At 33.3% G+C, this 19,293-nt stretch overlaps 3 protein-coding genes and 1 pseudogene across 3 annotated transcripts; all 4 read right to left on the bottom strand.

Annotated features, from left to right (window-relative positions):
* Positions 1-1,478: 1,478 nt before the first annotated feature.
* Positions 1,479-3,718, bottom strand: LOC146937939 (receptor-like protein EIX2; annotated as a pseudogene).
* Positions 3,719-8,108: 4,390 nt separating this feature from the next.
* LOC146937938 (uncharacterized) lies at positions 8,109-11,222 on the bottom strand. Its single transcript, XM_085752017.1, has one exon. The coding sequence runs from the start codon at positions 11,001-11,003 to the stop codon at positions 8,226-8,228; it is 2,778 nt and encodes a 925-aa protein (XP_085608143.1). The 5' UTR covers positions 11,004-11,222; the 3' UTR covers positions 8,109-8,225.
* Positions 11,223-11,732: 510 nt separating this feature from the next.
* Positions 11,733-15,183, bottom strand: LOC146937937 (uncharacterized). The gene is made up of 2 exons (XM_085752019.1): positions 14,651-15,183; positions 11,733-14,538 (listed from the first exon to the last, which is right to left on the bottom strand). The coding sequence occupies exon 2, from the start codon at positions 12,620-12,622 to the stop codon at positions 11,966-11,968; it is 657 nt and encodes a 218-aa protein (XP_085608145.1). The 5' UTR covers positions 12,623-14,538; positions 14,651-15,183; the 3' UTR covers positions 11,733-11,965.
* Positions 15,184-15,330: 147 nt separating this feature from the next.
* Positions 15,331-16,560, bottom strand: LOC146937936 (receptor-like protein EIX1). The gene has a single exon (XM_085752018.1). The coding sequence runs from the start codon at positions 16,558-16,560 to the stop codon at positions 15,331-15,333; it is 1,230 nt and encodes a 409-aa protein (XP_085608144.1).
* Positions 16,561-19,293: the final 2,733 nt, after the last annotated feature.

Below are 19,293 nucleotides of genomic sequence, written 5' to 3'. Positions count from 1 at the left end.
GCAAGGGGAATTAACCTAATGTTATAACATCACTAATTATGTCCTAATGTATAAAAATCATATATTGTCATTCTAAAGGTATAATTAAACTACCCAAAAGGAAGTTTTTACTAACTAAAGGAACTCACAATCTTGTGGAGGTTCCTCTTGAACACTTTGTGGCAAAACTTCCGACTCCAAGCCACTAGTTATGTGCCTTCTCCTTCCAATAGCTCCTATAACATCAAACATGTTAAAAACAACAATCCCATAACATTTAAAACACTCTAAAAACATGAATTGGAACATTTACTCCAAGAGCAATTTTTCCCAAAATATATAATGAGGGGCGGTTTCACCAAAGATAAAGGAAGGGAGTAGTTTTGAAATGTGATACTTGCTTAACACTCTACTAGAAACCCATTAAAGCATGACCCATGATGATTTGAGTGACAAAAATTGAGAGGGTTATGGTGTGATGTTGGAGGCCGATTTTTTTGTGTAGAGAGAAGGAGAGAAATTTTGATTCTAGTGAGAGGAAGTGTGTGGAAGAATAGAGAAAAATGTGGATTTTGCCACTTAAAAAAATCTTGAGTGGCAAGATTACCATTTTGCCCTTTGTCTAAAAAAAAACTTATGGAGGGATATTACAAAAGCCGTTGAAAAGGATCAACTATTCTTTGTTTGGATATTTCTCATTACAAACCACTATTTGCTGCTAGACATAATTGATTGATTAAAGTGAAAAACATCCAAACAAGAAGACTAAGAAAAGGCAGGGAAGACTTGGAATTGTAACCTTTATTTGAAAATCAAATTTCATATGGGATTTAGCTATAATGTAAAATTGGAAGTAGCAAACTTTTTACACAAACTCTTATTCTGCAACGATCTCCATAGAGAGATAATAAAAACAATAGATATACATAACATGAGCAACATTAAAGAGGACATGCCCCAAGAACAGTAGTCCAGTCGCATATGACTTCATCTGATACGGCTCTTAACATTAATTGCTGGTATCGACAATTATGTCCACGATTACATTAACATTAATAGTGCCCGATTTGTCACATGCATAACCACCTGATAAAATATGAAGGAAACAAGATGGATATAAGTTATGCATAGAATATAAACAAAAATAAACAAAATACTCTATAGTTTGATCAATTAAACTGAAAGAAGGTTCACTAACCTTTACTATCAGGAGCTGAATTTCAATGAAAGCTATTTAACTTTACCATCAAAGTTACAGAGACGCTGTTACCCACTCCATATATAAACCGAAAGTATGCATCCTCCATTTCCTAATAAGAAACAATGAACCACAAATCCCCCAGAAACCTGCTGCAAATCCCACTCCCATGCCTAAATACAACGACTCTCTTATAGATTCATCATCTTCATTCTCTGCATTTCCATGATTTTCTTCTTCCGTGGTACAGTTATTAAGAGGAGCTCCACATAGTTTAGGATTGTCAATGTAGTTCGATGCATTAAAACTTTGAAGTTGTGTTCCGATCGGGATTCTTCCGTCAAAATTATTACATGATAAATTCAAATAACCCAAAAAGGTTAAGAGAGACATGCCCTGAGGAATTTCACCAAAAAACTTGTTATTAGAGAGGTCGAGAGATTCCATATGTATCATTCCTCCAATTGTCTTTGGTAGTTTTCCATGAAAATTATTGAAAGATAAGTTTAATGTTTGAAGTTGAACAAGCCGAAACAATTCCGATGGCACTTCTCCAGACAAGCTATTGGCTGAAAGGTCAATAATTCGCCTTTCTGGTTGGATTTTAGAAACGTAATGTTGACCTTTTGTAAACAACTCAATTGTGGTAACATACACAGAAGTTTCATGAATAGTAACCATATCAGTCAAGTTGTAGACACACTTTGGCATAGAACCGGAAAGTTTGTTATGTGCAAGGTCTAAGTAAATCAAATGAGAGAGATTGAATAGTTGTTGTGGAATAGTCCCTTCAAATTGATTGCCTCTCAATAGGACCACTTGTAAGTTTTGTGAGATCCCTACTGGTATCGTTCCGGAAAATTCATTTTCTGCTAAGTTCAAGATCTGCAATTGTTTCAAGTTAGAGAAGTACAATGGAAGTTCCCCAGACAGCCTATTACTCCACAGATTCATGACTCCCAGTTCTTTCAAGTTCTTCCAACTATGTGGAATTGATCCTGAGAAGGAGTTGTAAGACAAATCAACATAATATGCCATTGGTGATATGTTTGGGAGTCCTCCTGTGAAATTATTGTGATCCAACCATAACGAGGAGCAGTTTAGTGTTAGGTTAGATATGTCTTCAGAAATTGAATTGTTTGACAAAATGAGGTAATTAGATATTCTTTCGATAAGGCTCAAGAACTTATGTCTATCTACCAAAGAAATTCCCGAGCTCGATAAGTCGAGACCTTGTAGTGACTTTTGTGTATATATCCAAGATGGAAAGTGTGGACCTTGATTTGTATTTCCCAATGAAAGGTAAGAGAGTTGAAAAGGAGGAACCCAATCCAAATCAAATTGGAATACAAAATTTGAATTTCTCAAGTTTAGATGATCTAAACTAGAGAGTTTGGAAAAAAGTAAATTTGAAATTTCACCAGAGAAATTATTAGAACCAATAGATAAGAAATTTAAGGATGAGAGGTTTCCTATTCCATCTGGAATTGATCCTTGTAGTTGGTTATAAGAGAGACCAAGGTGTCTCAAATTGGTATCTCACCATATATATTGTTATCCTGAAGGTCAAGATAGGTGAAATCTTTGGTGAGATTAAAAAACCCATCAGGTAAATGAGAGGTGAAATTGTTTCCAGAAAGATCAAGAATTATAATTGAAGACAAATTCAAATACTCAACAGATGGAAAGTTGTTCAGGTTACATTCACTCAACTGTAACTCTAATAGTGAAGGAAGTGAATTCACTATTTGAAACCAATTGGGTTCCTTATGAAGATCAATCCAAGTAAGGTTGAGATATTTTAAGGAAGAAAGTGGAGAAAGCCAATCAAGATTATCCATTTGCAGAATAGGATAGTTGTAGGATAAGTCAAGGTATACAAGTTTAGATGAATGTGTGATGTTGTGTTGAATGGATGGAATTCTTATCACATCAAATTCATTCTCACTCAAATCCAAGTAACTGAGAAACTCAAGTTCTAGAATACAAAGATTCATCTCACCTTCCAATTCATTGCCACCGAGATAAATTTCTGTAACTCTTCGGGTAATGTTGTCACAGTGGACTCCTTGCCAAGCACAACAATCATTTTCGGTTGACCACGTTGATATCCGACCAAGAGTGTCATTGATGCCTTGTTTGAAGGTTAACAGTGTCTCTCGATCTTTGTCATTGCATCCAAGCACCCTGTGATTATTGCTAGACATGGTTATTTGGAATGTGGTTATAGATAAAAGTATAAGCAAAAGAAGTGACATTTGTGAAGTAAGAATGGTCATCATGAATAATAATTGCTTGAATCAGAGGAGAGGATCTAATTCAAATGAGATTATGAATTGTTCTGAGATCTTGAGTTATGGGAAAGCTTAAAAAAAGATAAATTGGAAAAAGGTTGATAAGAAAGTATGTGGACAACATTCAAATGGGGTCTGATTGTTAGAATTTCTTTTTGATATGACAAAGGAAATTGCAATGAATACCGCACAGATTTGGCAAAATAAATTTCAACTTTGGCATTTAAAATTAACAAAGTAATACAAATTGAATATTTTTTTGGTGGTAAAATTGATACTATTATTTTTCTATTCATATTCAAAAACATTTGCATCATTGTAAAAGAAACGAAACGAAATTGGTAAGTCACAGAGATGCACATTGCTATTCTTTGGTATCATATAAGATAATCAGTAGCAACATTTCTAAAAAGATGAAATATACCAAAAAAAAAAAAATTATTTACTGGAAGTAAAAATAAAGGTGAAGTCTGTGATAAGAAAGATGATGAATAGTACTGTCTAACATTGCGATTTATATCTCTTTTTCTTATTTTGAAAAGTGAATCACATTTTCTTACAATTAACTATGGTGAGACTAGTGGGGCCAAAGTAAAACAATAGAATAAGATAGGTGACCAAATTAGTAATTTAGAAAAGAAAATAGTTGAAAACAAGATGACTTGGAAAAAGCAGGGGAAGACTTTGAATGTTGTCGTCTAGTGAGTGGTATGTAAAGATGTAAAGCAATTAATTCACTTGACTTAGTCAAAAGTAAAGGCTATGCATTTGTGGCATCTGAACTATCTTAAGGTTCAGAGTGGAAACTTCTCTATGCCTTGCACTACAGTCCGTAATTACTTCGAAGAGTCACATTGGTGCACAAATTTCACTAATAATAGAACTATACCGGAGGAGCCACTCTGTATTCAGAGACGTAAAAGTAAGGTTGTCAAAATCGAAAAATTGAAAATTGTAAAATCGCAACCAAAATGGAAGGATTTTACTCATCTACTTTTGTAGAATCGATATAAGAAATCGTAAAATGGCAATCAAAATCGATTATTTTTCCAAAACAAAAATAATGTTAAATATATGTTATAAATTGTATATAGTCGTAAATAACTTAGTTTAAATCCCACGAAATACTTATACATAAATGACTAAAAAAATGGACAAAATCTTTCAAAACCCCTTAAAATCCTGCGATTTTGTATTGATTTCACGATTTTGTGCGATTTTGATGTGATTTTATTAGGATTTTGCGTATTTTGGGATTCTACTATAAATTTTAGTTGTTAATGGTGAAGAAAGTCGCAAAATCTTAGATTTTAGAATTTAAGTCGGGATTTTGACTACAATGTGTAAAAGTATAGATATTTGAACTAAGGAATATCTAATGAAAATAATATTAAGAGAAAACTGGTAGAATCATACGAGAATAAATTTTCTTTTGGCAAGTAATTCTTGGTAAACTCCCGACCTGCTCAAATTCATCTAGAAGAAGAGTGTTAGTGGATGGTGTTAGTTCAGATTATGTGCGGTGTCCAGGGAAACAAGAGGTGGAGCATCACTTGTTTTTATACAATAGCCAGCCTATGATTTAATGGTCTCTAACAGAAGCAAGATCTAGCTTTTACATCATGAAATAACTCGCTTCAAAGATATATCGCTTTACGCATGCAGGTTTGATCTATTCTGATCTTGTCACATATGTTTAGACCGTCATGCGATTGGCAATAGTTAGGTTCTTTTAGTTGAGTGAATTTAATTGACGTATCCCTTTTGCGTTTGATTGAGTCATAAGTTAAATATGCATGAGAGTTCTAATGGTGAGCTCACTTTAGAGCATAATATTCTCTTATGTTTCTCGTTAGTGCGACCAAATATTCGTTAGATATGTTACAATTTGTCATAGCCATGATGCACACAATGTACTGATAACATGTGATAAGAATAAGGTCTTCAAGATGCTGTTTTGCATCACATCATTATTTTTTTGAATAAATGTAAAAGCTGCATCGCATCATTATATTACAATTTGTCCAATTGTATGGTAAGGTTATGATGAACAACGTAGAAATTTGAAAAGGCAAGGCTTTCCCGTCTCTCGTCTGTCAAGATAGTTTTGCAGATGTTTAGGGGAAGAGTGATTTGTTTTGAACTAATTAATCTTTTTTTTACAAAATTATGGCTCTTAGGGTTTAAGTAGTTGTGAAAACAATTAATTATTTTTGCTACTATATAATTTTGATGAAAGAACGTAACTTTAAAGCTTGATTTTGTTGTCGTGTATAGTATGGATTTGTCTTGGTACTCAAAGGTACCAATTTTGTCGAGTATAGCTTGAGTTTAGTAGTCTTTTGATTTGATATATGTTTTTCTCAGTAGATGAATAAATGAGATTTCTTTTCAAATGATTGGTATTGTTATGCTAATTAGTCGACGATTCTGTTCCTGAAAACTATTCTTTGAAAATAACCATATTATGTTAGTTGCAGGCTATCATTATTTGTCATAACATGTTTTAAACTACATAAACTTCTCATGATACTGCTTAATTAATAATTTAAAAGGCTTTGCTCATCACAGTCCTGTTAAAGATTGTTGACCATTAAGTATTTACTTCAGTTTCAGAATTATTGCTTATCATTTTCTAAGTCCATTCAACCAGAGTGAAGAAGGTATCCATAAAGTGAGAGAAATTGATCATCAAAGCCTCGTGTGGAAAGTTTAGTATGCTGAAAACATTTAGTCCGAGACTTTCCAGGAAGAACATATGATTTTTGCAAGTTTATAATGGATGTTATTTTAATCAAATCCTTCATTTTAATGGACAGTGTTGCATCTAACATTGGTATTCTGTGATATACTTGCCTCCCAAAATTGGGAATTAATTCTGCAATTGTGACACACATTGAAATAGTATAATCCTTAAGAAGTGGCCTATTTTATCTCAGAGTCGTTGGTAATTGGTTAATGGTATGTCTAAAAACCATTTTTTGGGACATGAAATATAAAGTTGCGAATTAATTATACAATTGTGACGCACAGGGAAAACAAAGTTGCGGTACGTCATTACTCTCTTGACCATTTTTTTTCTTTGGGTTCGACCCCATCTTTTCTATTTATTTTTTCAATCCAATATACAATATTACTCTTTATTGTCTACTATGGTACTAGTGAGAAGGTTGAAGTTGTAGTGAGTGTGTTTGGGGATGGTAAAATCAATGGTGAGAGGGTGAGGGAGGGAGATACTTCAAGGTTAAAGTCAGCTTATATTTAACACGATGAAGCATGATATTATTGATTTGGTGAAGTGAAAGTTAAAGTTAAATACTTCAATAATCTAGTCATGTACAATGGTTAAGTAGTGATTAACTAAGGCATCCAAAATCTGTCGAGTGATGATCGAAATGAATTTGCAAATACAACGCAAAATAGTATAAGAGGAGGCAAGATGTCTTAAAAATTCAGTGGCTGCAGCAACAGAGGAACAATTGTACTTGTACAGGATAATTCACACAGAATAATCCAAATTCACTTGAGAGAAATGAATGACCAATCATCTTAGATTTGATTTCAACCTGGTTAAAGGTCTTCCCATTATACACTCCAATAATGCTCCCAATCAACTGAGCTGAGGTACAATGATCATGTTACGAAGATGGATCCTAACAGGTTCTGGCTTCTCGCAAGTTGGTGCCTCTCTTTTCTATAATCAATTCACAAAATTATAACAATATGAATCAACAGCATTCTTGCATGTTGATCTTTTCTATAATATTATATTGTATCACAAGTATTGTTATACTTTACGCAACATGACAAGCAAAGAGAAGGAAGTGAAACTAGTAATTGATCTAATTGATTGTTGTTCTTCGAATTTGTTATATTAAACAATTCATGAGAAAAATGGTTAAGACTATAACCGACATCCTTTTTCACATAGACAGTGTTCATCAGTTTTCGTCAAAAGCAACCTTCCCACCATTAAGCATTGATATCACATGAAACAAAGCTGATGGTTTTCCAAAAATACTCAAAGCATGAGTAAAATAACCTATATAAAGCTAATAAAGTTATTTGAAGTGCAAAGTTAGGTTTATGTTATGATTCCAACTAGAAGTTCAATAGATGCCTCAGAGAATGATCCAAATATTACAAACTTTAAGGGAGTATGGACACGAGCCAGGGTTTACTAAGGATCCAACCAATGACAAATTCCAAAACCCAGCAAAATCTTCAACGTTAAGCCGTTAAGAGAACAATACAAAACATAATAAACTCGAACAATCCAAAGCATGATGCTGACACTGCCTAATTAAGTCATTGCAGATATTATGATAAAAGTGCAGCTCATGGTTCTATTTCAGATTAAAACAAAAATGACCCAATTCTGAAAACAATGAATGGTTACAAATCAAGTTGAGAAAAATATAAGCAATAATCAGAACTATTAACAACAAATTATGTTATTTTGCCTTTGTAAGTTATCTTAAAATTTTGTTTTGCTTTTTTTTTATCAGTGTGGAGGTTCAAGTCTTAATATGACATTTGCACTAAATGTTAAAATCTTGACAGCAGAGATAGGATCAAGTGTTAAATGCAGAACACTAAAAAAAATGAGTAACTACTAACTAATCAGAGATCAATAATTAAGCAACAAATTAATTCACCATAAAAAATAAGTTATAAATAAGCAACAAAACATAGCAAAGCTAACAAGCCAAACAAACTGGGTAAGTAGGATTATATTATTTCTCTAGAATGAATCAATTCACACCATTTGAAAATTTCTCTCCAGAATCTTTTAAGACCGAATAAGCAGGAACATCGGCAGAAGTCATTGTATATCTAACAGACCCATCGGTAAAAGTATCTCCAGATTCAAGATGAGCATCAAACACAAAAACAATTTCTCCAGCATGAGCTTCATCAAGATCCTCAATCAGATCGTCATGTCTCTTACCCAAACGAGGAATCAGAATCTTCTCACCAGTGTTAACATTTGTAATAATATCACCCTTCTTAATAACACCCTGATAAATTCTTAGATAAGTTAATTTTAAATACGTCCTATGCCAATTTGCAAAAGCCTTTGCAACAAGTGGTGCATCAATACTTCCAGACAATTCAACTTTCTCGCCCTTCCTATTTTGATCAAGAGCATAATTACTAACATCGGTTGGACATGGCAAATACCTAATTACACCCTCCTTAAATAGTTCTAACCCTTCATATCTCTCATCACTGATGATAATTGGCACAAATTTCCTTGCTATAGTTGCCCTACGAATTGCATCATCGAGATAAGACTCTGGAATTTGGCTGCCACCACGAAGAGCTTCAGAAAGTTTATCATCAACCTCTGATACAATTTCAATGAGTTCGCGTCTTTTTTTCAACACAAAGGCTTTCATATCTTCATGTAGATCGTCATAATCAGACGTTTCAGAGCAAAAAAAGTAGCCCTTTAACTTGCTGACAAGATCAAAAAGTCCATCAAACGGTTGAGACCTAAAAAAGTATGCCTCTAACTTGACAAGATCAACAAATCCAATATAACAATCATCAATGCTTCGTATTGGAACTTGAATTGCAGCACAACGATGATTAAGCTTAGATTTTACTTGATCTACAACGTTCCATGGATCTGCTCCTTCCTGATCAAGATCGTGGATAAATACAAGCCTTGGAAGTTGAAATCTTGTCATTTGTTGATCAATAGTAATGGATTCGGTTTTAACACCATCTTGACAAGAAAGAACAAGAATTGCACTGTCAAAAATACGCGAAGCTAATTGAACATCAACATTGAAATCAACATGATCAGAAGATATCTTCTCAAAAAAAGTATCACCACAAGATATGTCAAATAGGGTTATGTTATTATAGGAAGTGACATATGTTTGGGTATGTCTGTTTATATCTAGTCTGAAATGTACCTCAAACGTGTGTCGTTTTCGTCCGGACATCATTGACTTCTCAATACTATTTCCGTCTGTCTGCATCGTCTCGTAGTTGTATCCAGAAATCCAGACGTGGCGCAGATGCTCCACTGACTTGTTGGAGCAGTGACGGAGGTGGAGAGGGAGAACGAAGGAAGGCGGAGAAGGAGAGGAGGCGGAGGAGCGTACGGTGGAGTAGGGAAGGCGTGGTATGGAGGACCCATCAGTGGGAACATCTGCAGAAGTCATTGTATATCTAACAGACCCATCAGTCAAAGTATCTCCAGATTTAAGAAGAACATCGAACAACATAACAATTTCTCCAGCATGAGCTTCATCAACTTCCTCAATCTCATCATCATGTCTCTTATACAATCTAGGAATCTGAATCTTCTCACCAGTGTTAACATTTGTAAGAAAATCACCCTTCTTAATAACACCCTGATAGATTCTTAGATAAGTTAATAAGTTTTTATGTCTATTGTAATGCACATTTGTGAAAGCCTTTGCAACAAATGGTGCATCAATACTTCCTGACAATTCAATTTTCTCACCATTCTTATTTTGATCAAGAGCATAATTACTAACATCGATTGGACTTGGCAAATACCTAATTACACCCTCCCTAAGTAGTTCTAACCCCTCGTATCTCTTGTCACTGAAAGTACCCATGAAAATTGGTACAAATTTCCGTGCTATGGTTGCCCTACGAATTGCATCATCGAGAACAGACTCTGAAATTTGGCTGCCACCATGAAAATCTTCAGAAAGTTTATCATCAACCTCTGATACAATTTCAATGAGTTCGTGTCTTTTTTTCAACACAAAGGCTTGCATATATTTGGGCACTTCTTCTACTTTTACATTGTCGTAATCAGGTGTTTGAGAGCGAAAGAAGTAGCCTTTTAACTTGTTGGCAACACGATCAAAATATCCAAATATGGAAGACTTTTTAGAGCGAAAATAGAAGGCCTTTAACTTGACAAGATCAACAAATCCAATATAACAATCGTCAATGCTTCGTATTGGAACTTGAATTGCAGCACAATGATGATTAAGCTTAGATTTGACTTGGTCAAAAAAGTTCCATGGATCTGCTCCTTCCAGCTGAATATCGTCGATAAATATAAACGGAAATTGAAATCTTGTCGTTTGTTGAAAAATGGCAATGGATTCAATGTTAACACCATAAAGACAAGAAAGAACAAGAATTGCACTGTCGAAAATATGCAAAGTTATTTCAGCATCAACAATGGAATCAACATCAAATATGGTTATGTTTTTATAGGAAGTGACTTCGGTATGTTCAAATACGGTTATGTTTTTATAGGAAGGGACGTCGGGATCACTGTTGTTAGTCACGTATACAACACGTGGGTCGACGTAGTATGGATCGTAGTCATGGTAGACTCTTAATATTTCCCAGTCTCCAACCATTGTAATGTAAGGGTCTCTGAGTCCAGAAAGCCAGACATTGCGCAGATGCTCCTGTGATTTGTTGGAGAAGTGACGGAGGGGGGAAGGGGTGGAGAGAACGGAGGAAAAGCGTACTGTGGAGTAGAGAAGGCGTGGAACGGAGGACCTTGAGAAGAAACGATTCATGGCGGAGGCAAGGAGGGGTTTGATGGAAGCTGCGGTGTGGTAAGTTCCGTTTTTGAAGAGACCTTGATCAACGGGAATAACAAACCTAACCTAACAAACATTATATGAGGTTTTATTTATTTTTAGGTTTCGTGGGGAATAATTTTTTTTTTTTGCCAAAATAAATAAATTAATTTCTTTTTATGCATGTAACCTACGAGAAATACTTAGTTGGGCACAACTTCAAATCAAAAGTATTTAGGTACACACATGAATCATAAAAAAATTTTAAAAAAATTAGTCACAATCACTTGATATCATTTATCTTTTAAATTTTATCAATCATGTATGTGTGTCCAAATAAATTTTATTTGGGGTTGTGCCTATGCAAGACTTACTATCTAACCTAACCTACATGTAATTAAAAATAAAAAAATAAAAAACGTTAGCATAGTTTAATTCAATGGTTTATAAGTTAGCATGATCTTTGTTAGAAACAACATGATAGGATACATAATAAATTACTAATTGTTGAATCAATTTTAAAAAACGTTACGATCTTTAGAGAGATTTGTTATGATTTTTAGAGAGATTTGTGTACACCGTGGAAATTGTTGAGTCAAAGACTTCACCTACCTTGTGTAAGGACCGTGGAAACGTCCGTTTCCAAACACACTAAATGTGAGACGATAAGACAACTCATCGCAAAAACAAAAACATACACCGCGTTCGACATGAACCATCAATGCATCATCAGTAACAAACATTACACATATTAATATTTCAATATACAATTTCAATTTTAATATATGCAATGATTGTTGATAAATCATCCACTACACACTAATGTAAGGAAAATGCAAGTGACACATCAAAAAATGAATATAAATAATCATACAGGGCATGATCACCTCTAATAAAATTAAGTCTGCCTAAAAAATTTTGCATTTTGCATCTCTACAAATAATGGTAAGGTATGCACTCTATGCAGCAACACTACAATCACGTTTCTGTGAAATATCCCCATGAGTTTCAATAGAAGAATGCGACACTTCCATTTCTGCCATATCAGATGGTGGTGGTTCACTTATATCATTAACATGAGAAAGTTGAGCATCAACAAAATCTTCTGTTGGATTGATTTCTAGTGGATCGACCTCATCGGGGTCACCGAAATGTGTGTGATTGACGTCATCGGAGTCATCTGAAAGTGTTGTGTTGTTGATATCGTGACTTACATCACAAAACTGTGAGTCATCTATCATGATATGATCACACGGCCGTAGATCTAGATGAATCTCAGTAGCTGCATGTAGCTCCTCAATATTTTCCTCACCAGTCATATGGTTATGCTCTTCCTTTATTTCTTCATCAGCTTCTTGCTTTAGATCATCATGGTTAAATTCGGCAGCTAAATCATCATCATTTTCATCATCTTCATAGCCAAGATCGGATTGATCAACACTTAGGTGCGCATCGCAGAGGTGCATATTCTCAGCATCGGCATCTGCATGAATCATATGGACAGAACTAACTGCACTATCCACGGTACATAATTGTCCATGATTGTCCATCTCTCTATCCATATGACTTAGATGCAATTGGCCAACATCAATAGCAGTGACAAATTTTTTCATCATTTCAAACACATCAAAATTTTGTCCTACAAAATGAAAATTCCATTAGTCAATAAATAGAATAATTGCCAATTACTGTTCCTAAAAAATTCAATTTAAATTAAATCATCAAAATTACCAAGCTATCTAGTCGAATGTACACAAGCAGAGAGACAAGCACAATCAAGGATCACCAACAAAAATCTAGGCTGAAAAATACATAAAAACAAAACATGTGTAAAGTAAAAAAGAAGCGCACATTGTAAACAGTTTTGTATTATTCCATGTAAACCATAATAAGTATATGATGTCCAGAACATGTTTCTCTATTTTAAAACAAATCATTATGGATATTTCTAAGTGAAGAGTAATTCAGATGTTAGAGAGGTTAGAGGTTACACAATTCAAGAATTGTCGTTCTGTTAAAAAAACAATACAAAATTAATGAAGCTTCCAAAGAGTGACACCCATTGAATTTATAGACGCAATATATTACTCATCAAAACTGAAGGAGGGGTATCATTTCAAATCTTTCATGCCCAACTTTGATTGGAAATTTTCGATAAAGTGATAAATTGGCACACGCCATACTAAAGTTCATGTTGACCACTTAAACCGCTTTATATCTTTATTTTTGTCCCACTTCCACACCAGTACAATCATTAAAGGGTGAGTGTTGATGATATAATATACCATCACTGTTCACAATGTCTCAAGATCCGCTTGTTTACGACAACATTGTTACCTATATGTGTATACAAAAACATAGCAAAGTTTATGTTGTGATCACTGCGAGACAAAATTGTAATGCTGCTAGTCTTATCTTCTTCCTGTATCGACTAGTTGATGTAAACGTTCTTCTGATTTGAACGACACTTCATTTAAATTGAGAATTGAATTAATTTTCGCAAGTAATTAACAACCAGTGAAGTTTTTGCGTCTGTTGTAGGTGTTTAAGCAAAGCTACAAAACATAAACAAAAATGCATCTATCTATCACGTCATTATGAGAAACATAACGCAAAAAACTTAAAGCACGTAAATTTCTAAGCTTTTATAAAGTTTCTTCCATTAATTTCTTCAAATACTAATAGTGGATATGAAGTAGTTGTCATCTCTTTTTCTTAATTTCTTATAAAAGTTTTAAGATTGTAGATGTATCATCATTTTATAGCAAGTTCTAGTTTAACTAATATGACAATATTGGTTTTTTCTTATTATTGAAAATCAATTCCGATAACATCTTCACATAATTTAGATTTGGAGGAACCAAAATGTTGATTATAGCTCATAGTCTGGCAAAGCCAGAGGAGGACAATTTAGTGCATAATAGAAAACAAGTGCAGATACTTTGTTGTCGGAGACATAGGCACAATATTGAGAACCTGACTTGCTATTGTAACACAACTTCTGCAAAAACTTTGGTTCTGCCACCATCTGCATAAATTGATATATAAACTAAGACATAAGTGATCCACTTTCTCATTAGGGTATTTGGCAAAAAACTCTTGTCTCTTTTATGAGTTCTCGTCGATGTTATTGGACAGATTTTCCTGTTGCAAATGTGTTTTTACTGACTAAATGCAGGTATGTATCATTTTGAAGGGCTGCCTCTTATACCAGTAGATGCTTGGAGTTGGATGCAACATTTCTACAGAAACTCTTATTCTGCAACCATATGCATAAACTCATATATAAACCAATAAAAAGGAAAGAGATGTATAACATGAGAACTACATTTTGCAAAAAATTTAAGGAGATAGATACATACAACAGTCGACAACATCAACGCAACCATTTGCTGAGTTGTATAAAAAGTTTACAATGAACAAAAACATTACAACAAGTGAAAGTTTAATTCAGCAGCAAAAACTTGACTCTATTGGAAAGTTAAATCCATGATTTGCAAAGCTATGCAAGATCTGCAATATGCTTAATCACCTGATAAAATATGAAGTAAACAATATGGATATAAGTTATGCATAGAATTATTAAGAAAATAAACAAAATACTCTATAGTTTGATCAATTAAACTGAAAATAGTTTCACTAACCTTAACTGCAGGAGCTCAATTTTTGCGAAAGCTATTTAACTTTACCATCAAAGTTACATAGAGCCTGTTACCCACCCCATATATAAACCGAAAGTATGCATGCCTCCATTTCCTGATAAGAAACAACGAACCACAAATCCCCCAGAAACCTGCTGCAAATCCAACTCCTATGCCTAGATACAATGATTCTCTTATAGAGTCATCATCTTCAATCTCTATGGATGGCGTTGCAGTCTTAGGATTTTCTTCTTCCTTGGTACAATTTTTAAGAGGACCTCCGCATAATTTTGGATTTCCAATGTAGCTCGATGCATTAAAACTTTGAATTTGCATTGCTATCGGGATTATTCCGTCAAAATTATTGTAAGATAAATTCAAATAACCCAAAAAGGTTAAGAGAGACATGCTCTGAGGAATTTCACCACAAAGCTTATTGTTGGAAAGATCGAGAGATTCCATATTTTTCATGCCTCCAATTGTCTTCGGTATGGTTCCAATGAAATTATTGTGAGATATATTTAATGTTTGAAGTTGAACAAGCCGAAACAATTCCGATGGTACTTCTCCAGACAAGTTATTAGATGAAAGGTCAATCGTTCGCCTGTCTGGACTGATTTCATAAACGTAATCTTGACCATTTGTAAACAACTCAATTATAACACCAGGCCATTCAAATATGTTTAAAGTAACCATATAAGGTTCGAGAACTTATTTCTATTTACCAATGAAATTCCCGAACTCGATATGTCGAAATGTTGCAGTGACTTTTGTTTATATATCCAAGATGGAAAGTTCGAGCCTTGATTTGTATTGGCCAATAAAAGGTAAGTAAGTTGAAAAGGAGGAATCTGATCCAAATCAAATTGAAATACAACATTTGAATTACTCATTTCTAGCCAACCTAAAGTCGAAAGTTTGGAAAAAGTTAATTTTGAAATTTCACCTGAGAAATTATTAGAGCCAATAGATAGATCAATTAAGGATGATAGGTTTCCTAGAGTTAAAGGAATGAAACCACTTAGCATGTTTGTGGAAAGATGAAGGTATTGACTATGTGATAGTTGGCCTATATTATCTGGAATTGATCCTTGTAGTTGGTTTTTAGAAAGATCAAGGTGTCTCAAATTTTGAAGGTTTAGCAAGCTTGAAGGAATTTCACCGTATATATTGTTCTTAGAAAGGTCAAGATAAGTGAGATCTTTTGTGAGATTAAAAAAACCATCCGGTAAATGAAAGGTGAAGTTGTTTAAAGAAAGATCAAGAGTTAGAATTGAAGACAAATTAAAATACTTAATAGAAGGTAAGTTGTTCAGGTTACAATCATGGAACTTTAATTCTAATAGTGAAGGAAGTGAATTCACTATTTCAAACCAATTGGATTCCTTATGAAGATCAATCCAACTAAGGTTGAGATGTTTCAACGAAGAATGTGGAGAAAGCCAATCAAGACTATCCATGTGAAGAGTAAGACCATTATTATCATAATGGTAAGGGGATAAGTCAAGGTACAAAAGGTTAGATGAATATGTGATGTTGTGTTGAATGGATGGAAGTCTTATCGCATCAAAATCATTGTAGCCCAAATCCAAGTAACTGAGAAACTCAAGTTCTAAAATACAAAGATTCATCTCACCTTCCAATTCATTGTAGTAGAGATCAAGTTTTGTAACTCTTCCTGTAATGTTGTCACAGTGGACACCTTCCCAAGCACAACAATCATTTTTTGTTGACCACGTTGATATCCAACTAAAACTTTCATTGATGCCTTGTTTGAAGGTTAAGAGTGTCTCTCGATCTTTCTCATTGCATCGAACCACCGTGTGATTGGTGCACATGGTTTTGTGGAATGTGGTTATAAATAAAAGTATAAGCAAAAAAAGTGACATTTGTGAAATAAGAATGGTCATCATGAATATTTGCTTGAATCAGAGAAGAAGATCTAATTCAAATATAAGTTTGGTTGGTAGAAACAGATGTTGGTAACTGGATTCTTGTGTGATTATATGCATAAGTTTTTTTTTTTTTTTTTTTTTTACGTTATGTATATGATGTTGTTAGGTTTGCCAAAAAAAAAAAGAAGATGTTGTTAGGTAATTAATGGGAAAGCATGAAAAAATATAGGTCAAAAGTAGATAAACTTTGAAAAAGTAGATAAACTTTGAAAAAGTATGATAGGACTGAATTTTGAATTGATATAAATTCAACGATTAGGTTGCTGCTATTTGTGAAAAACTTTCATTTCGTAATTTTGTTGATGTTGATCTGAAATGTAATGGTTCTTATGAAGTTTATAATGCTCACGTGTTTTGTAGATTCTTTTAATTTTCCCAACTTATTTTTATTATAATTTTATTAAACATATATTTTTTTGTAAGATGTATTAATTTCTTTTATTTCAACACCAAGATCCGTTGGAGAGGTTCAGTGACCAAGCTTTGAATAGCCAAATAGGAGAGGTTCAGTTGCCAAGCTTTGCCTAGTCAATATTGAAAATAACCGATATTGTATTGTCTTTGCCTAGAACAAAGAATAACGTTTCCTTTCATACTGACTTTCAAAATAGTCTCCAAACGCAGATGTAAAATAACTATTATTGAATTGATTAATACAAATTTCTTCTTACTCTTTTCGATTTTTAAAAATGTCATATAAAATACGTGTTATATTCTCTATAATTTTTCCTATAATTTTGTTTTCCATGAATTGATTTTGTATATAAGAGAATTCAAACTCAATTCATCAAGAGAATATAAATAAATTAAGATTTTCCTTCAAAATAAATAAATTAATTAATTAAGTTTTATTTATGTATTTAGTGAATAACTAATGAGAGGATTCACGTGTATATTAGACATTCTCACATTTACATGTATTTTTTTTTTTTAATGAAGAGCATTTTTTTTTAATGAAGAGCATGTTTATTATGATGTGGAATCCTATAGGAGTATTAATTTGTAATACTTCTTTCTTTTTGAAAGTATTAATTTCTAATACTGTCATTCATTTTTTGCACATAGATATTATTCATTTTTAGAAAATCAAAATCATCTATTCTATTTATAAATTACTGTTGAAATACGTGAATTTAATACTCGTACTCAATTTTTTTTCCAATTTAATATTAATTTTCATTTTTTTCTATTCTAAAACTATGAGGAATTTGTACTGCACATTAAATTTTTGCTAGGCAATACACAAGAGGTTCCTCATAAAATGAGTGTCCAAATAAATAATTTCCTTAATTCAAAAGCAAAAATAATTAGTACGATTTTAAAGGGGAGTTTTGTTTTTTTGGAGAATATGCTCGGTTGATTTAAATTACAATATTTGTGTCCTCGTGAGCTTAGCTTAGTTGGTATGGACAATGCATAAAAATATGCAAGATCCGGGGTTCAAACCCCGACCATCACCAAAAAAAATTACAATATTTGTGCAATATTAGACATTATTTTTTTTTTTTTGCAATATTTGACATTAATTTTTTTTTTAGGGATTAATATTTTTTTTAGTTAAGTAGTCTTAATGGCTGGAATTTTATCTATTAAGATGAATAAGTGGGAATTCGAGGTTCGAACTAATGTTTTTAAAACCGAACCGGTCATCAAACCGACGAGACCTCCGGTTCATGGTTCAATCAGTTGAACCGGTTCACCTGATTAATTAATAAATAAATAAAATATTAAAATGCATAAAGTAAATTTCACAAATAAATTTAATTTTTTTGAAGAAAAAAAATCTAAACACATAAAATTAACAAGTATGAAAACTGTCCAAATAAAAAAATGCCCAACCCAATAGTATATATTTGAGTACTGCTCTTCTCCCATTAAGTTTCGCTCATTCTCAACCAAACTTCTGAAAATACTTCCGTGTGTGAGTTAACTTATGTAGGTTCTAAACCCAACTTATTACTTAAGTCACATTGAAATTAATACAACCTATGTGACTTAAGTCACGCTAAAAACTCACAATAAATCTCAGCGTAAGTTAACTCACGCAAGTTTTCTTTCTCAGTTAGGTTACTTATCGGAGGCTGTCCCATTCCATTTGGTGTAGTTTTCATGAATTCAGTGAATCATATGGGAAGACTAAGAAAAATATGTTTGATTTTGTCACTAATTGGTATACTTGACGGCCACGTATATGTTTCCATACAGCCACCAATTTTTATTTGACATTCAATATTGTTTTCCAATATTGATTTCCATTAAATAGTGGTATTAGAATATTGATATCCATGAAATAGTATAAAGACAACTGACTTTATGTATAGAGCCATAAGTTTTTGATACAGAAAAAGATCATGAATTACATACTATTATTGAGTTATGGGGTTCAAAGAAAGAAAACTAGCGTGAGTAGGGATGTCAATGGGTACCCATGTATACGAATAGTATGATATCCGTGTCAGTCTCGTTGGATAAATATGATACCCGTGCCCGCCCCGTACCCTCGTGGGTACCTACTATGCGGGTACCCGTGAGTATTGAGGTATCCATGGGTACCCATGGATTTTTGATATTTTTTTGTACAAACAATAACTTTTTCTTAATTACCAAAAAACTTCAACTTTTAAACATTTATATATAATTCATTCAAAATTTCATAAATCATACATAATCCATAAGAAATTCATGATTTTT

This window comes from Medicago sativa, chromosome 3 (assembly GCF_051527215.1).
Source record: "Medicago sativa cultivar Bolivia chromosome 3, Bolivia_mono, whole genome shotgun sequence".
NCBI lineage: Eukaryota > Viridiplantae > Streptophyta > Magnoliopsida > Fabales > Fabaceae > Medicago > Medicago sativa.
This window is presented reverse-complemented; position numbering and strand designations above follow the sequence as displayed.